The sequence below is a fragment of the Eptesicus fuscus genome, chromosome 11 (genome assembly GCF_027574615.1).
Source record: "Eptesicus fuscus isolate TK198812 chromosome 11, DD_ASM_mEF_20220401, whole genome shotgun sequence".
Taxonomy (NCBI): Eukaryota; Metazoa; Chordata; class Mammalia; order Chiroptera; family Vespertilionidae; genus Eptesicus; species Eptesicus fuscus.
In genome coordinates, this window is record NC_072483.1 from 91,249,578 (window position 1) to 91,276,469 (window position 26,892).

The following is a 26,892-nucleotide window of genomic DNA, read 5'->3' on the forward strand; positions in this document are numbered from 1 at the left end:
CTCCTGGCTCTTGTCTGCTTCTAGGGACTGGAAGCAGGTGACAGAGATGAAGGCTGGGGAGGCAGAGCCAGTTCAAGCCACTTCTTGATAAGTCCTGAAAGGGATGTCTGATCCCTGTTCATGTATTATTATTTGTTTGGTCCTTGACACTTTGCCCTCAGCATTGGATTCCCAAAAAACATCCCTAGAATGTTATGAAGTCATTACCCAATACCAGACATTGTATTTGGGCCATCATATATATGATCTTCTGTGAGCCTTAAAGCCTATATATTATTACTTACTAGGGGCCCAGTGCACGAATTCATGCACCTTGAAAGGAACTGTGGGCCGAGAGGCTGTGGGGGGCACAGGGGCACGTCTCGGCCCATCCTCCACACCCTGCCCGGCCCCTCCCCGGGGACCTCCGGTCCCCTGCCTGCCAGCAGCCCTGCTCCCACCGCCACTCCCATGTGCTGACGGTGCTGGCCCCGCTCACACCCACTGACAGCATGGAGCGATTGGGGCCAGCGCCAGCAGTGGGTGTGAGTGGGGCCGGCACTGTCAGTGGGTGCTAGTGGTGGCTGCTGCCTCAACCGCCCCTCAGGAGCAGGGGGAGGTGGAGAAGCTCTTGGGCGATTGGGGCCAGTAGCCGCCATTTGCACCTGCTGATGGCGCTGAGCGATCAGGACCGGAGCCAGGTGCTGGCAGCAGGTGCGAGCGCCAGGTGGGACCACGGCACACAGGAGCAAAGAATTTTCAGTATCCACCAGAGGCTTGCCCTGATGATAGCGACCGGCGACCCGCCTTGTTCTGGCACCCCCACTCACCTGCTCCACCATCCTGTCATGGCCAATGCCAGCCATGTTCTGCTCTCTGCCACCTGCTGCTAATGCCCGCCATGTTCCATGTGTGCCCCCTGGTGGTCAGCACACGTCATAGCAACTGGTTGTTGGGTTGTTCTGCCGTTTGGTCTATTTGCATATTAGGGTTTTATATATATAGATATTTTATTGGTGAGGGGAGGAGGGTTGAGGAGTAGATTAACTAAAAACACACACCTCATAGTCACAGAAAAATATTCTTTTAAAGAGACCCAACCCATCCACCCAGGCTCTTCTGGATCCTTGGTTTTTGATTCTGCTCTGTTTTAGTTCTATACCTTCACCCTTGGTCTCCCCATAGACTGGCATCCCAATTTCAGGTTTAACATCTCAGAAGCCTCTTCAGAACAAGTTCTCTGGTACTGCCATCTGGCCTCCACTATCCCAACCACAGGTAAGAAGACATGCTTTGCCCTGAGCATGGGCACAGCCCGTGGGACCTGCCAGCCATTGCCCACTTCCCTCCTCCTAGGGAAGGGATACCGCACAGGTGTGATCAGTAGGTAAGGGACACCCACAAGCTCTCCCAGTTCTTTTTCAGTCTGTTCCAGGGAGACTCCTTGACATGGCTGATTAACACAAGGCAGATTCTTGTCCCTCTGGAAGGCTGGATCCAGTCTAGTTTGGAAAAAAATTTGCACTAGACTAAGATTTATTCCCATCTGGTGATTCTATAACCTTTTCTTATCAGTGTTTGCAACGACAGAACAAAGTTATTTTGGGCAAGGGTTTGTCGTCTACAGCTCAGTTCCTTCAGTTTGAACAAGCACGGCTATTTATAGTTACCTAATTTCACGGCTTAATTTTTGTATCTGAGAGGATCTGCACTAATTGTGGGCGATTATCCGGAGGGAAGTGTGCGCTCAGGCCCCTCAGGAGATCTGTTTGTGAGCCGATGGTTCTAAAAAGCCCACTTATTACCCAGTGGGTAGAAAATCAGTTTTATGGATCTTCAAACATGCATAGTAACCATCATGAATAATACAGTTAAATATTAAAGTGGTAGTAGCACACTTTACATTTTTCTAGCTATACACAGTTACCTGTGTTCCTACTGTATATTTCCAAGGGTATTTCTAGTGTTACACAATACCAAGAGGGGCTTCGACCCTTCGCATAGATTACTAGGAGTAATCAAGAGTGGTCAATGGCACAGCTGGGAGACGCAGGCCTTAGCCACAGAGAAGAACTTGTAAGGCATAAGAAAGGATAGGAATGGATTCTCTGAGATGCAGATGGAATGGAAAAAGCATGATATGCCCAAGCAAAGCTCACCATCCTCTCAGGTATCTGATATGTATCTTTCTAAGCCAGCCTGCTCATTGGAATAGAGTTCCATTTCTTTACCAAAAGTTAGGTGAGGATTCTTCTCAAAAACGGGAATGCATTTTTGTTGCTTATAGAATACAGTTAGAAATTACTAGCTGCATTCCTTACCTACACTATTCCCCCCACGATGCCATTTTCTCTAACACTGGGGACCTGGGTTCCTTTTGAGACTTGAGCAGGTGATCTCAACATCCTACACACTTTCAGTAGAAAAAGTTCCTCCAATTCTTCCATCAGTATGTGTACCACAGCCCAGGTGGTGACATTAACTCATGGGATTCTGATACCCCATCTGCAGACCGACAGGCATGAAATGGACATCTTGTGAGAGACTTGGAGAGAAGGAAGTTAATTTTGAAAGCTACTTTTACTAAGTTAAAAACAGCACATTACAAAGAATAAGGCTAATTAGCCTAATTTCCTTTACTGAAGTTTTAAAAAATAAGTTAATTACCTTGTACTTTAGCTCAGGAATTGTCGGCTACTAGAATTTTAATTTTTGTAGCTCTTTACTTCTAATTTCTATGTTCTTTGAGTTTGGGCAGATTCTATCCTCCCAAACTGTACTATTCCTTTTAGACTATACAGTCACTCTTTTGGGAGCAGAAGCAAAGAACAGATGTATCAAGTTTACTTTCATGGAATTAAAGTCATCAAAGTTCATCATTTTTGTGAGATGAGGGAGAATATGTTTAGGCCGAACCACAGCTACTAGGTAGGGTGTTGTGATCATATCTCAAAGTCACCCTTAACACAGCATGAAGAAAACAGGTACATTTCAGAAGTTAAAACATGCTTCAAATCTTTTAAAAATATATTCATTAGTAAATTCTTATTGTTTTCTTCTAAACATTCTCTTCATTCTTGATTTTTGCTACCTATTTTTGAAGCCATAAAAAGTGGAAATTAGCAATGATCAAATAAATGTAGTGTTTGAAAATAAAGTTATAAACAGCCAGATGTTTATCAGGGTGGCCGGCCGGCCTGGGTCAAGAATCATCAGTATTTTCTAACTGAAATGTGTAGAGAAACAAAGAAAAGAAAAGAAAACAAAAGCCCCACAAATGTTTTGTTTTACACAGATCTGCTCTGCTGTGGTCTGCTATGGATTCTATTCCAGCCTTTGGAGACACAGATGTGAGAGGGGTGGGAGGAGGCACTCAAGGTTTCTAGGTGCATTGAATTCTGCTTCCCTAGTGAGCGTGGGCGTGCCAAACAGCTCTCAGCAAATCTGTCTAACCTTCTATGATGAACAAGGGATGTGGTATTTAGCAAGGAACAGGCAATCCTTTGATCTGAATAAGAGGTGCAGATCCATTACTAATTTTCATACTCTTTCTGTTTACTTTTATCAGCAAATTGCATTTAAAAAGCACATTAACTATTCTTCCCAATTACTGTGTTTGGTAGCCCTCTCTTAAAGGTTAACAATGACCTCCTTAGTGTGTCACAGTCCAACAGCCAGCTCCCATCCTACTGGACTCGTACTGACATTACTGATGACCTCTACTCAGTGCTTCCAGGACCTCTCTCTCTCTCTCCCCTCCCCCTTCTCCCCTCTCTCCCCTCTCACTTTCCTTTCTTAGTATCTTTGGCAGCACTTGTCCTTTTGCCTGCTCCATGAGTTAGTATTTCCCAGGAGGCCATCTTTAACTGTCTTCTGTTTTTTACCATTCTTATTCACTGCCATGGCTTCAACTGCAATTTATGAGGCACCCATAATTCCCAAATCTGTGACCCTGTCTTGACCTGAGCTCCAGGCTTTCCTGATCTCCAGGCTCCAGTTTTCAAGTAAATCCTACCCAGCCCCACTGACATTACCTCAACAAGCCAAGCTGGTCGTCCCCACTCAGCATGGAGCACCACCTCCAGGATGGCTGCTAAGGGACCGTGTCCCGCATGCGCGCCTGTGAGAGGCAGAGACTAGGTCTGGGGGTGGCACAGGTGGTAGTTCCTTCTCTTGTTGTTGGCATTTGTTCGGAAAATCATGCAGTTTTATATGACAAATGCCTCAAGTGCAGGGATCAGCCCTTAATTTGTCCTATGATTACCTTGTTTTTAGGTGAGCCTAAAAATGTTAGTGATGATAATTTTTGTTGTATCAGAAAATCCTTGATTAAAAAATGTTTTAACAAAGCAACACATGATTTCTCTATCTTAAAAAAGGCCCGCATTTAAGAACCAGATAAAGTACAATAATTGCATTTGATTTTGAATTTATCTGCAGCTCTCAGTGCTCTGCTGCTGCTTCCTCAGCCTTCCACAGTCCTCTCACGGAGCCCTCACACTGGCCCACACAAAGGAGCTGGCGCAACCTGTATTCTTAAATGTACGGTCTGATTTGTCCTTCCACAGTAAGGACAGAAACCAAAGCTGAAACCATTATCACCTGCAAACTAATTCCTTCTCTGGGTAGCATATCAGTGAGTTCCTACATCGGTGCTGTTTTTCTCTTTCCTAAAATGAGAAAAATAACGCCAAATTTGCTGGTTTGTGAAAAGGATTAATTAGGTCACAACTGTAACAGTAAAGATAGCCTTGAGAGCTTTAAGGACAGGTGCTTTTTCTAGAAATCTTCTCAGTTCAGGAAAGCAGAACAGACTAGATTGTAAAATTAGGCTTTTCCCACTTTAATTAATAAATAATTTGTGGGTAAAATTTGAAGATGTAAATGAAGGTAAATGACCCATGGTTTGAAATCAAGCTAATTTGTTTCCTTCACTGAATCCCTCCTACCTCTAAACAACACACACAAAACTCACCTCACCTTTTAATCAGGGGACTCTTTAAGGTTTATTCATGGATTATCAATTTATCTGCAACTCCTCTAGGAAGGTGATTTCAAATTCTCAAGAACCCCAATTCCAGCTTAGACCTTCTACATTGTCACTGGTTCAGTCTTTCTTCTGGGCAACTCTACTCATATAAACCAACAACCCCCAAACCGAACTTTTCCGAAACCAAGTATTACTGAATACCAAGCTCTCTCCTCCTAAGTTCTCTTCTGGAAAGTGGTGCTAGTATTCCCTCCTTTTCCCAAAGGTCACAGCATGGGTGGTGTTTATCTCATTGGTCAATCTGTTCCTTTCCCATGAGCCAGACACAGACTTTACCTGTTATCAACTCCTGCCACTTCATCAACCGCCGCTGACTTCCTATTAGACAGTGTCCCTTGAGGACAGGGATGACGTCTTTGTATCTCCAGTTCGTTGTGCCTGGATATTTTTAAGCAGGTGGTTTAGCAAATGTTTGCTGAATGAATGAATGAATGAATGGCCTTCATTCTTGTTCCCCATGGTCCTTATTGTCACAGCTCTCAAGTTCAGGTTGACGACCTGAAGGCTGGGCACTGCAACAGTCGCTTCTCACTTTTAAATCGTCCCGATGCTTCTTCCTCCTTCAGAGCCAGAATCAAGCCCTTTGGGAGCTGCTGGGAACCCCTTATGTTAAGGATCCAATTTGTATTACTTGGTCCTCACATTCCAAACATTTTTGGACCATTTCACTCCCTTCTTCAAAAGCTTCTAATTGCTTCCCAAATTAAATGAGAACTTTGCGTTTCAAAAGATTTCCTCTGGTGGGCATTCTCTTCTGGATGTTTCATCTCTAATTCATTTACCTGAACTCTCTGCTCTAGTCCATTCAACTTCCCAGTGGTACCTACAAGTGACCTTTCTGTTCTCTTACCCGGGCCTTTCGCACACGCGCATCCCCAAGCAGTGCCGCATCCTTGCACTGCCCTGCGCACAGACCTGCCGTGGCCGTGGCGCGGCCCTCACTTCCTTGAGGAGCGTCGGCTGGAATCTAGCCACCACTATCAACTAACCGGCGATCAAGACTCACAGAGAGCCTCGTGCTTTCTGTGTGTGACTATAGTGAGGCTTTCTCTGCATGTTCAAGTGTCCACCGTGTTCAAGTGTACTAGTAAATGTTCACACGGTGCAGGCCACTCGGTTCCAAGGAAATCTTACAGGATAGGGTGCACGTGGACCGTGGCATCAAACAAGTGGACGGGCCCATCGCTTCCTCCTGGCGGTGTGTTACTCACTGCCCAGCCGGAGACCTGTGTTCTCTGCAAAACGGGGTGAGAATTACCCTTGGAGTTGCAGAGGATGAAATGCCAGCCGTCGGTCCAGGGCGAGGAAGGGGAGGTTGGACAGTTAGCCCTCTACATTCACTCCTACAGGAAGAGGAGAAGCCTGCACTTGAGGTCATCTGCTTTACAAAGAACTAGCTCTCGTCTTTTAAATGAGGGAGCAGAGAAGAAGGGACTTATTTCTCCTATGAACTACCATCTTACAATCTTGGGAAGTGAGATCCTTATTTCTTCTCATTTTTAAGTATATTTTTTCTTCTCTTTGAATAAATTAGGTAACCACAAATTATTTCACTTTGAAATGCTAATTTTTTAAAAAAGTGTAAGTTGCTTTTTAAGTACCCGGAGTTAAGTGCTGTCTGTCTATCCATTATATGAGCTGTCTTGTCTTCTCATGAGTACAAGTCAGAAAGACGTGGTCTAATTTGAGAGTTAGCCATTGCATGCAAGAGAAATTCACTCAGTCAATACATGGGCATGTTCTTTCTGACAGAAAAACTGGCCGAACTCGGAAAGGAAGAGGATATCCAATCCGATTTACCTGTTGATGGGAAACATCCCTCCAATATGTTGTCAGGGATCTGGGGGTAGAAAGTGTGTACAATTGGCCCTTGAACAAAATGGGGGTTAGGGGTGCTGACCCCGGTCATCAGAAATCCACATAGAACTTTTTTTTTTTTTAAATCTTTTTATTGAGGTATTATATGTGTACATATCTTACTATTACCCCCCCACCCCACACCCACACATGCCCTCCCCCACCAGAGTTTTGCGTCCATTGTTTGACTCCTCAACAACTTTACTAATAGCGTACTGTTGACTGGAAATCTTATTGATAACATAGTCGATTAACACATATTTTGTGTTGCATGCATTATACATTGAATTCTTACAATAAAGGTAGGGAGAAGAAAATTGTAAGAAAATACATTTAGTGTTTATTGACAAAAAAAAAAATCTGTGTATAAGTGGACCCACATAGTTCAAACTAGTGTTGTTCAGGGTCAACTGTATTTTTTTGGAAACAACTACAATGAGGAGATCGGGAGGGCCTCCAGTCTGAGGATATGGTACCCAACCAATCACTGTGTCTGCTGGGAAGGGTAACACATAGCAGGGCATGGGGCTAGACCACAGATGCTTGGTTTAACCGTTCACACGGAGGGCGGCAGGTAGCCTCAGAAAATTATAAACTGCCTCTGCTGAGCCAGTTACCGGTAAGATCCCACCCACGTGTGTGCTACTTACACGTCTTCCCACAGACTGGAGCCGAGTGACCCGTCGGCAGGGGGTGTCTGTGACAGTTACGCGAGAACGCCGTGCTTGCTTAGCGTTGTGTGTGGGCGGTGAACCTGGTACTTCAACATAAATTTATGAGGTGCAAACTTTCAATGCGAAGATGACTCACAAGGTTTCAGAATGTGTCAGTCTGAAGCACAGTCTAACTTACACCGTCACTGGTGCTCACCCACAGCAGCACCAGCCTGGGTTGATGCCAAATGGTTTGGACTACCAGGAAATTCACAAAACCTGTTGATGGGAACAGTCGTGTGTACACTACCATCTTGAAGCGGTGTTATATGTACTTAACCTGCATTCTGTGACATTGCTGGATGGCGGCATTCAATTAACTGTTGCTCCCAGATTGTGAAGTCAATTCTTTTAAGACACAACATTGAAAAATTTATAGACAGCAATTGTATAATAAAAAAACTAGACAGAGGCACTTTCTCACTCAAGTGTCTTGAACAGGCAATAAACAAAAAAGGATCATAACGAGACATTTTATTGGAAGGCTGAAGTAAAACCAGGATGAGGACTTGGTGCGATTCACTGCCAGTGCTCCCCGGTTGAGTTTCCTTCACCTGAGAGGAAGTGTGACGATGGAACCTTCGCACTGCTGAAGTGATCCCTTCGGAGGGCATTGTTTAGCTAGCGGAGGAATAACCTGGGGAGCTGTGACCACAGACACAGCCAGGAGACCCAGAATTCAACAGGATATTGTTTTAATAACTAAAAACTTCCTGGCCCTTAAAACACAGGAAGAATATGAAAGAATAAAGGAGCTTAATTAACCAATTTTGTAAGTGGAACAAATCATTATTCATTGTTCCCATAAAAGTGGTGGATAAAATCTGCTAAACTTATAGGTTTGTAAGTTGAGCGTGAAGAATAAATTTCTGAATTTTTTCTAAACAACAACAACAAAAAAACACCTTTGAGGTGGTTTTTATTTTTTTGGTTTTTATAGGTCAGCAGAAACAGACGCCAGAAAAGAGGTTTTAAAGTTGCAACTGTTGCATACTCAAAATAATGAATTTAAAAAACCTTAGCCCTACCATTCAGCTTTTGACTTCTGGGTAGAATAAGGGTCACCCCACAGAGTCCTACATGAAACAGCAAGGTTTCTGAGATTAAACATATTTACAACAAAAATAAATTTCTGGACATTCAATCATTCTTTTATTAACGTTGCAGGCCCACTTGAGAATCTCATTTACGAAGACACCCTAAGATAGTAACGAATAAATAAACCCATGCACACAGCTGGACCATTAGGTGGTTTTGAGTTAAATAGCAGCTGCCATATTTGGTCATATGCTTCAAACTGTTACAAACACAGAACACTTGTGCAATTCACTAACTGAATTCATTTCCCATAAGAGATAGACCTAGTTTCATTAGGTTAGTACCCTGGTTCATTTTCTCTTGAAGACTCAGTATTAAGTAGTCATAAGCAAAATGGGCATTGTGTCAATAATGCTTAAACATTTGAGTAGCCAACCAGCAGGCAATATGCTAGGAAATTCCGTGCACGCCTAGTTAGGTTTTAAATCTTTAGTACCATCCTATCCTATATAATAAAAGGCTAATATGCAAATTGTTCCCTTGACCGGGAGTTTGACCAGGGGGTGGGGCCGGCCGGCCAACTGCCTGTGGCCCCACCCCCTGGCCTGATCGGCTCCCATCAGGGCGGGCCAGCCAGACCCCACCTGTGCATTAATTTGTGCACTGGGCCTCTAGTCTACTATAATTGTAAAGGTCTGCTAGGTGCTAGCATTCTAAAGCTTTCACCCAAGTGGTTTCACTAATTAAGGACAGGAAAAAGCCCATTTTTTCTCCTGTCTTGTGACAGTTCAGTGAGCCTATCAAAAGAATGACTATCCTGGTAAGAAGATCTAACTGGCATTCAGCTTCAAAATAAAACAGCAATGATTTTCTTTTAAGTGGCCTCCCAAGTGAAATGCACCACCATGATGGCTTTAAACGTACCCTGCAGCCTTGTGTTAATATTTCCATCCTGGTCCCTCTATTCCAAGTCTCACTCACTCACTGTGCTTTCTTTCACCTGCCAAGTGCCCAGAAACATCGAATGCACTTAAGTGTCAGCTCCTTATCCATCCCAAGTCTATGGCACACAAACATCGGTAGTTTCATCTGAGCGGTGTTGGTTATAATCCTACGAGGTACTGAGTTGTCAAAGGGCAAGCGTCATGTCTTATGTTTCTTTGGTGGCCCCCACCCTCACCACAGCACCTAGCACAGTGTTGGACACACTGCAGCTCTTCTTTAATCTAAGAAGCGCATCCATTAGATCTTCGTCGCAAAGCTTTTGCTAATTTTCTACCACAGGTTAGCTCACTTTCATAGAAGTAGCCTGTAATAGTGAACCAAGCCACAGGAACACTTTCAACAGTAGTGTATCATAAATGTTAAATCCCAATGTTCCTCTCGCTTATTAAATACTTGGTTGGTTAAATACAGTATCGTTTTTTAAATGCCTTTGTAAACTTCTTGTGAGGACAAACCAAATTCTCTCTGACAGCCCAGAGTCGACTGAGCACCTGTTGGCCACATCACTTTCGGGACGTGACGGGCAGTGGAGAATGACCTTTAGTCTTGACTGAGACACAGCCCCTGGCCCCTAAGTCCCAAGCCCAGACCAAGTACCCAGAGAGGGAGGCAGAGGAGCCAATCCGCCTGCCGGGGACAGTGCTGTGCAGAAAGTTCTAGAAACATACATGTGTGAGGCACAAGACCTTTATTGCCACGGGAGGCGGGGGCACTCACCCCGCCTCACCAACAGCTGAGAGTCACAGACACGCAGACTTCACATAATAAAGGACAACGCAAACGGAGGGAGAAATGGCCCCTTGGGCTGTATTGGCTGTAATACCGAGGTAACCAATTGACCTTGTTCAGTGAAAATACCTCTAACACAATGAAAAAACACACCAAACTGTTATAACATCCAATTCATATATACAATTCAAATAAAAATATATATTATTTGCTTCAATGTATAGCAAATTTAATATATTAGTGTTTATACAATAAAAACCGTATTCTACTGAAATTTTTCTTGTGCTTCCCTCTTATCACTAAGCTTGAAAGACCAGAAAAGTCTAATACTTAAGGAAACTTATTTATGGATTTAAAGATGCAGTTTGTTTGGCCATGAAAGACGGATAAATATTAGTTGGAAGATTACAGCATCTTTAAAAATTGTTGCTTATTAAAATGTACAAACTTCAACTGTAAGACACAATTTTAAAAAAACCTACACAATTTCTCAAAATAGATTAGAATACAGGAAACGTTTCATGAAACTACTGAGATACTAACCAGTTCTATGGCTAATATTAAAAACTGAATAACCTATTTAAGTCGCACTCATACTATTTCTACACACAGTGAACAAGACAAGCACAGTACTCAACCTCAGCTAGCAACAGAGCTGCCAGGTCCTTAAAGAGCTCTTCAGGGGGAAACGCTCTGGTCCAATGAAAACCCGGGAGGGGGCTTCTGGTAGGACAGACGTTGCTCGCTGGTGTTGCTGGGGAAAGCCAGTCTCCAAACCAAAGTGAAAAGGCAGCTGTCCCTGTGACAGTGAACACAACTCCAGCACAGTCATTTCAGCCAGCACTGGGTGAGGAGTTGGAGTCTAACGGAGTATGCCTTAATATTTTTATGCAGTTATGACCTAAGCAGAACTGAAACTAAACCACACCTCTTCCAAGTCAAAATGCTCCTCTTAGCAATACCGGGTTTAGATGAAGCTGGAGGAAGTAGGTAAAGCTGTCTAATACCTTCTCCTCCTAAACCAACAGGAAAAATGTGAATTTCTAATAGTAGTATTTGTTTTCTTCGTAGGAATTCCAATGTGAAATTCTCATAAGTGTGCAAGGACATTATGAGCATTGAAGCACATCCCCCTCACGTATATGCACGCAGCCCATTCATTAAATAGGGGGAATTAAAACAGACTTTCAAGTGAAAATGAATTTTAAGAAAAACAACAACCCTGCATTCACAAATCTGAAAGTTGTACAAAAATGAAATTATAAATAACGAGTATGTCAACTAAACCGCCACAGAAACATGCCTGCACATGTGGATGTAGTGACTGTCCCCTCCTGGGAGGGGCTGGGTGGGGAGACCCCCCCCCCGGGAGAGTCTGGTTTCCCCAACTGCAGAGCGTCGAGAAGAGCTTCTGGACATAAAACGGTACTTCCTTTATTATATTACAGCCTTTGTTAACAGTCACCATCCGGGTCACATTTAGGGTTAACTTACTATGTCTTAATCTATTTCACACGTTCAGAAACAGCAATGTTTAAGTCGAGGCTTGTACACATCGGTCCACTTGTTTCAAGGTCTCTGTCCCAGTAACAGCTCCCTATGTCTGCCACAGCTTAAGCAGCGATCATATAATGCAATCTGGCAACTAGGTTCAGAAAGACTGCCTTCTGTGCTTCTCGTCTTTTTAACTTTACTCCATACTGATTAAGTGTGTACATGTGCCTGATTAAGCCAGCAAAAAATGACACTTTACTACTCTAAATGACACAGTTCCTACTAAACAAAATCAGTTTCATCTAATATTAAATCCACAATATTTCCCTTGGTTTAAACCAGGTGCTTGCTAAATTCCATTTCTCCAAAGTCACTGCTACCCTGGCCAATAACTACATTACTTAAACTTTCTTTATGACTGCAAAGATTCTAAACTCTGACATGTAATATTTACGCTAAATACGCTTAAAGTAGACAATGAAATTTCAAGTAAAATAAACTGTATCCATATCTACTGGACCGAACAGGTCTCAACATCTACATTTTACTTCTATAAATTACACAAATACATTGTACATTCTTAAATAAATGCTTACAATATTACTTTGTAAGCCTTTCCACATAAAATGAATTACACAGGAATGTGAATGGATCAATATTTCTATTACAACATTCTATTTTCTCTGTTGTGGCTGCTGCTTTGTCTTCCTGGCTTCCAGACCACTGTGTCAGTCCTTACGCTTTGGCTATGAAATCTGTTTGAGCTGAATGAGGCAACATTGGTTATTAAGGCTTATTTCTATGATGGAGCATTATCCTTAAAACTGATGCCGTTTCCAGAGAAGAGTGGGAAATCACAGCTATCTTGAATCTTCAGGCTCTGTTTTGATGACTTTCTTCTCTAAAGTAAAAGCGGAGTGAGGGTAGTCTTTTAAAATCCCCAGGCTCTCTGCATAAAGAGGGAAACACCACTTTAAATCAGTGGATCACAAAACAAACTCAAACAAACTTGCAAAACAAGCCCCCAAAGTCCGCAGCAAACTGTATTAATAATTCATAATGCTGCAATTCCATATAAAACTTTAACGTTTATAGGGAGTTGTGAAGAGCTTGGATTCTATATTTAAATTCCATCTCTGCCAATTACTAGCTGTATCCATTTCAGGGCAGTTACACCTCTCTCTAAGCCTTAGTGTCTTCATCTATAAACTGGGGATAATACCTCTTTGGGTGATGTGAGAGTTAAGTCATCAAGTGCACGTAACGCATTTATCATACAGAACATACTGACTTTCATTTAATGCTTGGTCCAATGTGGTAAGTAAAATACATAAAATAAAACCAGTCACTCATACACAACTAAGTTACTAGCCAAAATATTTACTATCAATGAAAAAAAAAAAAAAAGAAACAGAAAAACATCTTTTGTGTTTAAACATGGAACTATTTTTAAAAGTTTCTCTTAGCCATGAAACATTTAAGTGGGAGAAACAGAAATAAAAGAATGAAAACGCATTCCTAAGGAATAATTCCTTAGAGTTATGTGTGTATAGTTATTTGAATCTCACACAAACACTACAGAATGACACTAAAATGTAACAGTTATACAAAGTACTAATACTGGGGGCTATGTACACACACACACACACACAAATACACACACATCTGGAAAGGTAACCAATACTCATAGCTTATCTGAAATTAGGTGGTTCCATTTATGAATTTACCCTCCCTATACAAAGAAGTGGATTTTAAATTCAGCAAAGAGAGTAATAAAAATGGTAGCTACCATTTGTTGAATTCCTATCAGCCAGGCAGTACATGTACACTGTCTTGTCTGTCCTCATAACCACTCTATGAGGTGAAAGAATTTCTGTTTTACCGAAGAAGCACCTGACTTCAAGTGACTCCTTATGTTACTTTAGCTCAGAGACTGAATGATTCCTTTGCATGGTGTCGTCTCTAGCAATTTAACTCTTCCCAACTCACTTCACTTGGGCAAGAATATGTAAACATCTACACTAATAAAAGGGTAATATGCTAATTAGACCAGATGTCCTTCCAGACAAAGCCATGTTGGCGAGGCCAAGGCAGAGGCAGTTAGGGGTGATCAGGCTGGCAGGGAAGAGCAGTTAAGGGGATCAGGCCGGCGGGGGAGGGCAGTTAGGGGGATCAGGCTGGCAGGGGAGAACAGTTAGGGGAATCAGGCTGGCAGGCAGGTGAGCGGTTAGGAGCCAGTGGTCCCCTAAACTGGCAGTTGGACATCCCCTGAGGGGTCCCGGAGTAGAGAGGGTGCAGGCCGGACTGAGGGACACCCCCCTCCCATGCACAAATTTTGTGCACCGGGCCTCTAGTCTAACTATAATAAGGAACAGCTCATCCTTTTAGGGAGTTCAGTTTACTTCCGAACTATGAATGCCATCCCCACGATGTATCTTCATGGCAAGTTTAGCTTCTGATACACAGGTTTTCTCAGCAAAGAGCAAACATGGAATCCATCAACTTCATATTGTGAAAGGCCAGAAAAAAGACAGTTACGAAACTCAAACCAGCCATTTATAATTCGGTATAAAATTTTGTATTTGAGTCACCACTCGTGTAATAGCTAATCAAAATCATCTCAAGCCCTGACTAGTTTGGCTCAGTGGATGGAGTGTCGGCCTGTGGACTCAAGGGTCCCGGGTTTGATTCCGGTCAAGGGCATGTACCTTGGTTGCGGGCACATACCCAGCTGATCGATGTTTCTCTCTCATTGGTGTTTCTAACTCTCTATCCCTCTCCCTTCCTCTCTGTAAAAAATCAATAAAATATGTATTTTAAAAAAATCATCTCAACCTTCCTGAGTTATTCCCTGTCAACTCTTTGGAAGACCATGGTCTCAAGAAGACTGGCCATTATGATGGCCATCTCTTACTTCCAAGGGGAGAAAAATTAACTAGTCACATTGTTAGGGCTCTCCAGTGGGAGGTGAAGAACAGAATTTAAAGATTCTTTATTCAGTGTTTCTCTCTAATCATATCCCGTTCTCACCTGACGAGTGGGACTTGGCCTCACTGGGGTAAAGTCTACTCAGCTCCCCGTCCACCACAAAATGATGGGGCTGTCTGTTCTGTAGGTTAGGTATTCGGAGATTCAAGGGTCTTTCTCCTAATGGAAAGAAAAAGAAAGCAGCGTGAGTAATATTAAAAACACACCATGGTTTCTCTTAAAAGTAATTTCTACAGCCTCAACACTCCTTCAGAAAGGAGTAAGGAAAAGTCCACAGGCACAGAAGAATCCAGGAACAGTAGATATAGTTTGTGAAAGAACAGAGGAGGAAGATGGTAATTCTTAACAGTCCCAAGTTTACAATTCTGCCAGACAGTTTTAAGAGCTAATCACGAACTAAACAAAAGACTGAGATTCTGAGTAAGCGCTCACCTCTGGTATATAATACATCCCCTCTGTTAGGCATTTTCTTACTAGTGCAACCATTTTGCCATGGCCTATCGTGAACTACATAATAAATACTAGAGAGAGAGAGATGGCTCAAGCCAACTGTTATTATTAAAAACAATAACAACAAAACCTATTGCAAATCTGTGAAAAAAAAAGAATTATCACAGATATGGTGAAAATGCCTTATATACCAAACATATCCTATATAATAAAACCCTAATATGCAAATTGACTGGACAGCGGAACGACTGGTCGCTATGACGCGCACTGACCATCAGGGGGGCAGACGCTCAATGCAGGAGCTGCCCCCTGGTGGTCAGTGCACTCCCATGCTCAGCCAGAAGCCGGGCTCATGGCTGGCAAGCGCAGTGGCAGTGGTGGGAGCCTCTCCCACCTCTACAGCAGTGCTAAGGACCCCTCGGGGGATGTCTGACTGCCCGCGGGCCTAAGCCAGCAGTCGGACATCCCCTAGGGGTCCCAGACTGCGAGAGGGCACAGGCCAGGCTGAGGGGACCCACCCCTCAGTGCACAAATGTTGTGCACCAGGCTTCTAGTCCTGTCATAAACCTAAATCTATCACACTTAGCAAACTGCCACCCCCACTGAATTATCCTGGTGTGACAAATTAGTCATCAGAATCTTTCATGAATGCTTTTGCTTCTTAACTCTGAAGTCTTCACTGTCAAGGATGACTGGAGAGGTTAAACAAGACCTCAACTAGAAAGTTTCCATCACATTTAAAAGGGGAAGAGTGTTCTCCTCACCACTCTGACCTGCTGACACGGTAATACTTTATTCAACAGTTAGACGATGCTTCACATGGCTTTCCCACTCAGAAGGGAATCTTATCTTATTGACAATAGTAATCACTCTCTAGAAAAGTTTAACAGTAACATATAAAAAAGAAGGTCCTAGCCCTAGCCAGTTTGGCTCAGTGGAGAGAGCATTGGCCTGCAAACCGAAGGGTCCCAGGTTCGATTCCAGTCAAGGGCACGTACCTCTGTTGCAGGCTCCTCCCCAGCCCTGACCCTGTTCAGGGCTCATGCAGGAGGCAACCAATCGATGTGTTTCTCTCATGTAGATATTTCTCTCTGTCTTTCCCTCTCTTTTCCACTCTCTCTGAAAATCAATGGAAAAATATCCTCGCGTGAGGATTAAAAAAAAAAAGGCCCTAGAAAATTACTGTTTCTGCTCACGCACTATCGCCACGCGAAAGTAGGGGCCCTATCCCGCACTTGCATCCTGTGATCTCCCTCCACTAGTGCGAGCCCCGAGCGGAAGGCCTTCTTGCTCCCGGCTGCAGCTCAGTGCCTAGGAGTGTGCCTGGCACAGGGGAGACACTAACACACGTGTTGAATGAGTGGATGACAATGACCTGAGATTTTCTTCATGTGCCAATAAGAAAAGAGTGAAGTAGTTTTTAAAATGGTAACAATCCTCATAAACCATAGCGTTCTAGGCCTCAGCGTTTAAGAGGACACTTCCCGAAGGGCACAGCCCACAGGCTCCCGGAGGGCCTGCGGGACAGCGAAGCGGAGAGTGGCAGGGCGTCTTCAAGTCTCTCCATTCTTATCCCGTTTCCTCAGCGCTCTGTGCTCCGTCCCCGTTAGGAAGCATTCACCACATTCTCTTAGCAACCAAACGTCACACACTCCACAGACAAATCTGCTCTTCAGCCATAGAAATAGGAAGTTGCCATCTTTAAAAAGTGATCGAGATCCCCATGGAATCCACTTCTTTGAGAACAATGGTCAGCGCAATCAGTCCTTGCATCCGGGGGTTCCGCATCTGCGGACCAATGGCAGATCACAAATATTTGGGGGGGAAAGGTGATGCTGTTGCTGACGTGTAGTATGTAGTTCGGCTTACATGGATGCATCTGTACTGCGCACGTGAAGCCTTTTTATCTTGTCATCATTCCCTAAACCAGTGGTCGGCAATGAGTTTGCCGACCACTGGGATAGGGGCTTAATCACAAGGAACAACAACAGCCTGTAATTATTGGAATCAAGAGTCTAGGTCAGTGGTCGGCAAACTCATTAGTCAACAGAGCCGCAGTATGCCGATCACTGCCCTAAACAATAGAGTGTAACAACTATTTATATAGCATTTCCATTACATTAGGTATTATAGTAACCTAGAGATGATTTAAAGTAGACAGGAGGGAGGGTGCACGTAGGTTATATGCAAACTAGAGGCCCAGTGCACGAAATTCGTGCATGGGGAATGTGTGTGTGGGGAGGGGGGCGGGGGCTGCGGGTCCCTTAGCCCAGCCTACGCCCTCTTGAAATCCGGGACCCCTCGGGGTATGCCCAACTGCCAGTTTATGCCTGATCCCTGCAGTTGGACATCTGGCAGTTGCACATGCCTCTCACAATCCGGGACCCCTCACTTCTTACCACTGCCTGCTTGCTCCTTACCGCTCGGCTCGCTGATCCTTAGCACTGCCCCGGAGGCGGGAGAGGCTCCCCCACCGTTGCTGTGCTCGCCAGCCATGAGCCTGGCTTCTGGCTGAGTGGCGCTCCCACTGTGAGAGCGCAACGACCACCAGGGGGCAGCTCCTGTGTTGAGCGCCTGTGCCTGGTGGTCAGTGCGCATCGTAGTGACCAGTCGTTCAGTCATAACGGGCGCTTAGGCTTTTATATATATAGATACCACACTTTTATCTAAGGGACCTGAGCATCCAGACTTTGGTATCTGCAGGGGGACCTGAAGCCAATCCCCCTGTGGGTACCCAGAACACTGCACTAGTCACATCTCCCATTCCCACCACCCTTCACAAAATACAGATCAGCTCTACGTGCAGCTGTTATTTAGGGATGATAAGGTTAAAAAAAACACCACACAACTTTAAAAATTAAATTTGCAGAGTGAATTCCTTCCCTTTTTGAAAAAGGGACAATTTGTAAATTAATTTTGGCAGAGAATCTGTAAGATGATCTCTTAAAAATATCAAGACTTAAAAACCAGCGAGGTTTTGTGTGTCTTTGAAGTGCACCACCAGCAGGATCTGAAGGCGTGGCCGGGCTAAGCGAGCACCTTGTCCGTCGGAGCTGTCGGAGGCCAGGCCGTTGGGGCTGTGCTCCTCTGAGCTCTGCCGGTACAGCCCCGTGGACAGCCGCCGCTCGGCCTGCTGCAGCCGCTCGCAGCCGGCCTGGGTGCACAGGAACTCCATCTGCTTCGTCACTCCCTTCTCAGGCTGCTAGTAAGAAAGCAGAAATAAAATCAGTAACCAAAACATTCTAGGTTTTTTTAATGGTCTGAAGATGCCAACTTCAGACTCCCGCAGATATATTTAGAATTCATTAAAACTAGTTCACACTTCATGTGGCATACATGTTCCATAAGTATGCAAAAGAAGAAAACCTTCTTGCTCAATCCAACAGAGAGAATTCCAGTTCAGCTCAAAAGCAAAGGAACCTCAGCGCTGTTTTCCCAGGTGCCGAGTCCTCTGGAAGGGCTTTTGAGAGAGGAACCTCAGTGCAGCAGCAGTGTCTGCTAGGCTAGAAGCTGCTTCTAACGGGTGAAATCTCGGCATTTTTATTTTAGGATCTGGCGCTACAGACTCTGGTATGATGACAGTATTTTGGGGGAGAAAGTGTAAAATGGCTGTCTAGAAAAAGAAGACACTTTCCCTAAAATTAAACAATGCGGATTATGCAGAAAAACATCAGTGCCAACGAGGATCTTCACCTTTGTCATGGAATGAAATGGCAGTATTTTCCAACCAATCATAAAGACATGTTTTCAAATTCACAATTAGTTGGCTAAAATATAAGGTTATCTCTGTGTGTGTTTTATAAGTTCCTCCTCTTTGTAGAATTACATATATGTGATATTCAGAACAGTGTATTGATGATATTTTGCTAAAGAGTAATAGTCAAAATATAGACTTGAGCCAGGCCAGTGTTGCTCAGTGGTTGAGCATCAACCCATGAACTAGGACAGTGATGGCGAACCTATGACATGCGTGTCAGCACTGACACGCGTAGCCATTTCTGATGACACGCGGCCGCTAAGGCGGCCGCATGCCGAGGATGAAACATTTGCTGCTCCTGAGGATGAAACATTTGCGAAATAATGTTTTTTCCTCAAAGTGACACACTACCCGAGTTATGCTCAGTTTTTTGGCGAAGTCTGACACACCAAGCTCAAAAGGTTGCCCATCACTGAACTAGGAGGTCACGGTTCAATTCCCAGTCAGGGCACCTGCCTGGGTTTTGGGCTTGATCCCCAGTAGGGGGCCTGCAGGAGGCAGCTGATCAATGATTCTCTCTCATCATTGGTGTTTCTTTCTCTCTCTCTCTCTTTCTCCTTCCTATATGAAATCAATAAAAAAGTGCTAAAAATTATAGACATGAATCATTACCATGCTATCTAAAAGAGTAACATAAGGAAACTGCTGTATAAAATCATTTACAAACAATCCTGATTCACAATGGTAAAAATCAATAGGTGAAATATATCAATTCATAGAATAGGATACAAGTTTTTACTATTTTTCTGAATGCTCATAAATCAGATCAAAGGAAATCATAACTTCAATTCATTTGAACTTGTTACTAATTAACTGATAAAATTTCAATAAGAATTCTGAGTGGGAAATGTATTTTTCATCCTCAACATGAAAAACAAAACTTGGTACCACTGAATCTAACCAGAAGCAGTCACTGGGGAGAAGATTAGCAGGAATAAAACTTACAGTACTTTCCAAAAGGTGCTGTCTGCAGAAATGACGTTTTAAAATGTTAACTTCCGTGTACATAATGAAATAATAGCAAAAGTACCTGAAGCTGCATATTAATTTAACAACTTTTATTACACATTAATTGAAATGACTTAACAAAAGCTACAAAGTCGACTATTAATATTTTATTGAAAACTAGTACTGTTTTATCTCAGAGCTGTATTTCACACAGACATGGTCAGCATGGCTGTTTTACTGGTACCAAATCACTTCCTTTGGGTTTTCTTAGGTAGAGAATCTATTTTACTTCCTACAAAACTACGAAGAATAAGTAAGTATCACTGTATCGGATTCTGCTCAAAAAGATTCTGCTCATAACCCAGAGCAAACCAAGTTGTTATTGCTATCTTGTTGACACAGCTGTGATCGGATGACATTTTAAGAACCAGAAATTAATTCAGTCCTTGGATGCTTAAAACTGGAGCCAGTTGAAGCAGCCGCTTACGTTTCAACCTACAGCTATTCTTATGAGCTGTGAACTGGTGGCTTATGTTACCTGGGAGCCGAGAGCAGCGAGTTCTTCGCTCTTAGCTTTAGCCTGCTGGAAGAGGGTTTGCACAGAGTCCTGGAAATCTGGAAACCCATCCTGTAGATCGAAGAATGAGTCCTTTTTTACTTAGAATTTGTAAGTAAATAAACATAAGATCTAAAGCTCAGAAAATAAAGCAAAGACAATCATCTTAAGATTTCAATGTACAATGTTTCATTTCAGTCTTGTGTGGTACAACTACCTTAATTCTAGAGTTGTAACTTCAATAAAAGCATATGAAAAAGATAAAAAGATTTATACATCCACATCATTTTACATTGGAAGGCAGAATTCATGATCAATGATAATAATGGTTATATAACTCTTCATATAACATTTCATCTAGCGACTTGCTTACTTAACCACTATCCCCATATTGGACATTTAGATTATTTTCCTTATTTTTGGTTTGAAAACACTGCAAAAATCTTCCCATGGAAATAGCATTTCACATAGTTCAGAGATTCCCAGAAGTGGAATTACTGCAGAGATGAGCATTTTTATGTTTTCCACATACTTTCTACAGGGGCCTTTAACTGGTTGCCATATCATCTATAATAATCTATAATAATAAAAGCATAATATGCTAATTAGACCGGACAGCCAAACAACCTTCTGGACATCCTTCCGGATGACCTCCTGGACGAAGCCAGGGCTGTGAGGGCTGAGACAAGCTGCCATGGACCGGCGGGCTGTGGCGGGTGGGCAGGGGGGGAAGCCCTGGTCCGGGTGCCTGCCAGCGGCCAGAGGGAAGCCCCGGTCCCGGGTCCGGAGGGAAGCCGGTGCCGGCAGCTGGGGGAAGGAAGGCCTCCTCTTGCACGAATTCCGTGCATCGGGCCTCTAGTAAGAATATATGACAGTTCTGGCCAGCACTGGGTGGTGTTGCTTTCTCAGTTTTTGCCAATTTATATTTTTGTTTTGATATTCAAAAATTTAAATTTTATATACTGTAGTTGCATATAATTGTGTTTTATTTTGTGATTTCTTCTATTGCTATAAAGTTTAGAAAAGCATTCTGCTTTAGAGATTTGATAAATATTCAAATCTACCCTCTAGTTTTTCTAAGCCTTTATTTTGTTTTTTGTTTGTTTGTTGTTGTGTTGTGTGTGTTGTGTGTGTGTGTGTTTATTTAACTCTCCAACCCATCAGGAATTTATTTTGTTAAATGTAACGTGGTAAACATCCAAAGTAAGTTTTCTTTAAGGTGCTACCCAATAGTCTCCACCTGAGTTTCTGAAGGATTCTTCCAGGTCGCATGTGATTTCTCCTGTGCCTTCCCCGCCAGGCCATGGCGCTTTGGAATTAGAAGGACCTGGGTCCATGTTCCAGGTCCACCCCTTAGTAGCTCTGTGACCCAGAATGAGTGCCTTAACCTTCCTGAACCTTCGTTTCCTCATGAAAATAAAGATGAGTAACACCTGAGCCCAGCAGTCGGGCCTTCTGGTGGTCTCCCACAGCCTCGGGCAGGCAGGCCGTGCACTGTGGTGGGAAACCACAGGGTGGAGGAGCTGTCACTCATGGCATACGAAGGCGGTCCCAGGGACCCGACAGGAATGACTCAGAAATGGAAGGGAGACCAGGCCCAAGAAGCGGGCTCTTCGCATTCTGTGTGGGGCAGGACTTCTGTTATGTCTCTCAAGCTTTGTCCCAGGAAACCAGAGTACCATGCTAGGAGCCATTTATCTTCAGGTCCTGTTCTTGGCTGCTGCCGTGAACCACAGCGCTCCCTCTGCGTCTGAGCACTGAGAAAACAGGACATGCAGGGTGGGATGCTGTGTGTGACCTCACTACTCTCACCCCCACCCCTCCACCTCCCCACTGAGCACGAGCAAGCTGCCTTCAAGTTACTGCCGAGCCGCCTCTGACTCGCTCCAGCAGATGTTCTCAGCCTCACACGTGCGTTTTCCTTTTTTCTACTCACACTTTCTATATGAATAGCAGATTGTAAGGCTTCTGTTTTCTGATCCAGAGGGGAAGAATCGACATCAAATTAGACCAGCTTCCTCTTCAACAAGCTTAGTAACAGCGTAGGTGGGTTCCGATCCTCTTTCCCTCCCTCGGCTCCCTCCCTCCCCCACCCCACCCACGGGAGCTGCTGGCAGATGTTTCCTCTGAGTCTTTCTTCTTTAAGCCCCAAGTCTCTGACTTTCTGGCCTCGATTAACAAACTTCATTTCTTTCATCCACTTATCTCTGATGGCTCTGCACTCCCAGCCCACACAGGATCAAGAATGCGGTCACCTCCCATCTCTCTGCCTCGTCTCCAGCAATTTCAGTGAAACAACAGAACTCACAGATGAGATCTGAACAGTAACAGCCCATGTAGTCAGCTACCACGCCGGTCCTGAGCTGGCTTTTCCATCTTCTTCCCTCCTCCTAAGCTATCACTTGTAACACTGGAGGCAATGACAGGGTCTGTTCATGGGATGCAACATGTTCTTTATGAAAAAGGTTAGCAGCTGAGTCCACCTTTAACGAATGTTTCAAAAAAACGAGGTGGAGACCAGAGTGGCAGGGCCTTTGCCTCTTGAGTTTTCATCTCCTTTACTAGTTGTCAAGCTGTCTTAAATCCTTCCTGTCATAGGTACGACAGAAACAAATCCAGCTCATTTTTTATTTACTATTTATCTTCCCAACACAGGTTTTCCTCACTCAAAACAATTAGTGTGTCAAGTGGTAATGCCTTACATTTATATTGTTAAGTTTTTATAATTTATGCTAAGTTTATATTACTTGTGCTGAAATTTATATTAAGTTTTCTCCTCAAACCCTGCCATTGTTTCCCGAATAAGCTTCCTTGGGTAAGAAAACGGTAACTGCCGCTCTCCTCTGCGCACTCTGCGCTTCGTGGCGCACTCGTGGGAAGCATAATTCCAATAGTGTTTTTCACACCGAAGTGAATGGCCACTGCTCTGAAGTGTAGGAGTCAGGCCTAGATCTGAAGGCCCGGCTCTGCCACCAGGCAGCCATGTGGCAACTTGGCAAGTTCCTGAGCCTTTCTGGGCCTCTCCCGGGCTGTAAAGTGGAAACATAAAGCCTCCGTAGAGGGTAGACAAGAAGGCTTGTGACAATGACTTTCAAATGCCTAGAGGGACAGGCACGTAACAGATTCAATAACAAGTAGCTATTTCACCAGGGCCCCAGAGCTAGACCTGGGGTCTCTGACCCATGTTCATGTCCGCTGGTTGCACACAGGGCGGTCGCCCCAGGTGGACAGCTGTGCTGGTAGCCTGGGCAGGAGAAGCATGGAGGAGGAAGCATGCAGGGAGGAGGGAGTGCAGGGAGGAGGAAGAGCCTTCCTCAGAGGCCTCACTCCAAGTCAGTCTTCCTCCGGGTCTCCGCATGCCTCCTAACAATTACACTCCAACACAACACGCACACCGATCGTCAACACCACCAACAGTAACAACCAAATAACAGCTAACGATCCTTAAGGGGAGCAACCCATCACATAATGAGAAAAACCAGGCAAGGATTTAAAAACTTCATTCCACTCCACCCCTCACGCAGCGATCAGGAACAGAAAGCATTCGGCAGCAAGAACACATCTGACTGAGCCGGAGCACAGCACCGGTTTAGCTCCCTGGTGCACCGCAATGTGCTAACAGCATGGGAGAAAATGTTTCCTTCCCCTTACGTGTCTGTTATGATGTCATTTCTATTTTATCGACTGCACATTACATTTCTTTTTGTTCACTGTAAACATTATAATTTTAAAATGAAAAAAAGTCAGCAACTTGGCATGTATGCTCATTCGTCATTGTCAAGGACTTTGGAAAAATAAAGACGAAAAGGAAGACAAAAAAAATTCTCATTAATTTGGGCCCAGTAATTAGGACTCTGTTGTATTTTACAACAAGCTAAGCTTATCTTTTTATTACTTTTGTTAAATAGAGAACCAGGAAGCTAAGAATCCCAAAAGAAATATTCAAATAAAACAAGATTAACAAGTATGTTAAAGAATTCTAAAATCTAGTTTTACTTACAAAGTCCTTTGTGTCAGTCATATATTCTGGACAAACTGGTCTCAATGTTCTCTAAACACTCACAGTGTTTTCTTACCTCTCTGTCTTTGCCCAAGTTAGTCTATCTTTGTAATGCCCCTCCACCTCCAACCCACATTCCTTCCCTCTGAAATCCTACCCTTCTTTCTAAGCCCAGCTCAAATGATATTGCCTCAATAGAACTTTCCCTAATCTCTTCTCATGCCAGAAATTCCCCCCTCCTCAGCAGCCACACAAAAGTGAGATACAAACAAAGCACTAATACGTGGAAAAGTCTTAGGGGAGTAATAGTGACCCTATAAAGCCCACACTACTACTTCAGCCTCAGCTTCCCAAACCAAATGAACAGTTCTAGCACCTCTAATTTGACTTAGAGTACACAGAAAAATGTAGGCAACGACTTATGCCAACATTGTATATTTTATAAAGAATCCTATATGTTAAAATATGCTAAGTGTCCAGTCCTCCAACCAATCAAAGCATAATATGCTAATGATATGCTAAGGCTGCTCAACAGCTTGCTATGACGTGCACTGACCACCAGGAGGCAGATGCTCCAACTGGTAGGTTAGCTTGCCGCTGGGGTCCAGCTAATCGAAACTGAGTGAGATGGGCCAGACACGCCCTGGAGCCCTCCCGCAGTCCCTCCCCGGCCGGCCAACCTTCCGCATCCCTCCCTGACCCTGAACGTGCATCGGTGGGGTCCCTTGGCCTGGCCTGCACCCTCTCGCAATCTGGGACCCTTTAGGGGATGTCGGAGAGCCAATTTCGGCCCAATCCCGCAGGCCAGGCTGAGGGACCCCACTGGTGCACACATTTGTGCACCAGGCCTCTAGATAACACTATATGTGCATGTAGGTATACACACATATATACAACACACACGTGCAATGAAGAGATATTGATATCCTACAATACATGAGTGCTTTTAAAAAACTAAGTAGAAAAAAAACCAAAAAAACAAACCAATAGCCCTAGCCAGTTTGACTCAGTGGATAGAGCGTCGTCACACCTGCAGACTGAAGGGTCCAAGGGCACATGCCCAAGTTGGGGGCTCGATCCCCAGTTGGGGGCATGCGGGAGGCAGCCAAGCAATGATTCTCTCTCATCATTGATGTTTCTATCTCTCTTTCCTTCTCCCTTCCTCTATGAAATCAATAAAAATATATTTAATAATAAAAAAACAACAAAAAAAGTAAACTACTGTCCTAAATTCAAAGCTAAAGTCCTTATTTACTTCTAGGAAACAAAATCAAGAGTTTAGTGTCTGTAAGAGCATTTAAGGGAGCTTGGGGCTGATTAGTCACATGTTTTATTTAGAAAGGTTAGGGCTATCATTCACAGTAAAGGAAACACTGATTATCTTAATTCTAAAATATATTTTTATTGATTTCAGAGAGGAAGAGAGAGAAAAAAAGAAAAATCAATGATGAGAGAGAATCATTGATCAGCTGCCTCCTGCATGCCCCACACTGGGGATGTAGTCCACAACCCGGGCATGTGCCCTGAGCAGAATCGAACCATAACCTCCTGGTTCATAGGTCGATGCTCAACCACTGAGCCATGCTGGCCGGGCTGATTGCCTTAATTCTAAATTCAAAACTATTCAAAGAGCTTCGTGCAGTAAATCAATCGACCAACCATACAGAACTCTAATTCCCTCATCTCTAGGGGAATATTTTTAAAGGAACAGAAGGGCCACATCTACTGCTATACCCAATACTCCAAGCTACTAAAAGGAAGCTCAGCTCTGGCACGTGTGGCTCGGCTGGTTGAGCACCGTCCCGGGCACCAAAAGGCTGCCGATGGGTTCCTGGTCAGGGCGCAGGCCTGAAGGCAGGCTCGATCCTCACAGAGGCAGCAGGTGGATGGTGTGCTCTTATCATTGGTGACTTTAGAAGTCAAAGATGCTTATCCATAGCTACTTCATCTTTTATTAAGTGCCTGTCAAGTGTAAGTCACTGTTCTAAATTCAGTACTAAGATATACTGGATAGATAGATAAAAGCTCTATTCACATTTAATGGTGCAGACTGGTAATAAATTTAAAACAAATATATACTAGTTCCAGATACTGGGAGGTGGTAGGAAAACAAATTAAACAAACCATGAGAACGAGCCTATGTGACTTTGGGGTAAGGGTGTTCCTTTTAGAAAGGGAGGCAGTGGAGTCAGAGAAACCAAGTGCCTATCTTGAGATCTAGGTAGAGATAGCTGATGCCGAGGCACACATGAGTCTGGCATGTTCCAGGAACAGAAAATTGGTCCATGTAGCTGGGACACAAAAAGGGCTGTGGTAGCAGATGAGGTC

The 26,892-nt window shown here is 43.8% G+C and overlaps 1 protein-coding gene across 6 annotated transcripts in view; it reads right to left on the reverse strand.

The window, feature by feature from the left end:
* Positions 1-10,313: 10,313 nt before the first annotated feature.
* Positions 10,314-26,892, reverse strand: part of NAB1 (NGFI-A binding protein 1) — a 41,789-nt gene continuing 25,210 nt past the window's right edge. The window contains exons 5-8 of one of the 6 annotated variants that reach the window (XM_054722787.1): positions 20,547-20,636; positions 18,343-18,502; positions 14,896-15,012; positions 10,314-12,814 (exon numbers count right to left, since the gene is read on the reverse strand). In XM_054722787.1, coding sequence (XP_054578762.1) covers positions 12,726-12,814; positions 14,896-15,012; positions 18,343-18,502; positions 20,547-20,636 — 456 coding nt within the window. In that variant the 3' untranslated portion in view covers positions 10,314-12,725. Of the gene's footprint in view, positions 12,837-13,643; positions 13,720-14,895; positions 15,013-18,342; positions 18,506-20,546; positions 20,637-26,892 lie in introns of those variants that run through there. The other 5 variants (XM_054722785.1, XM_054722786.1, XM_054722784.1 and 2 more) reach the window with 5 other exon arrangements.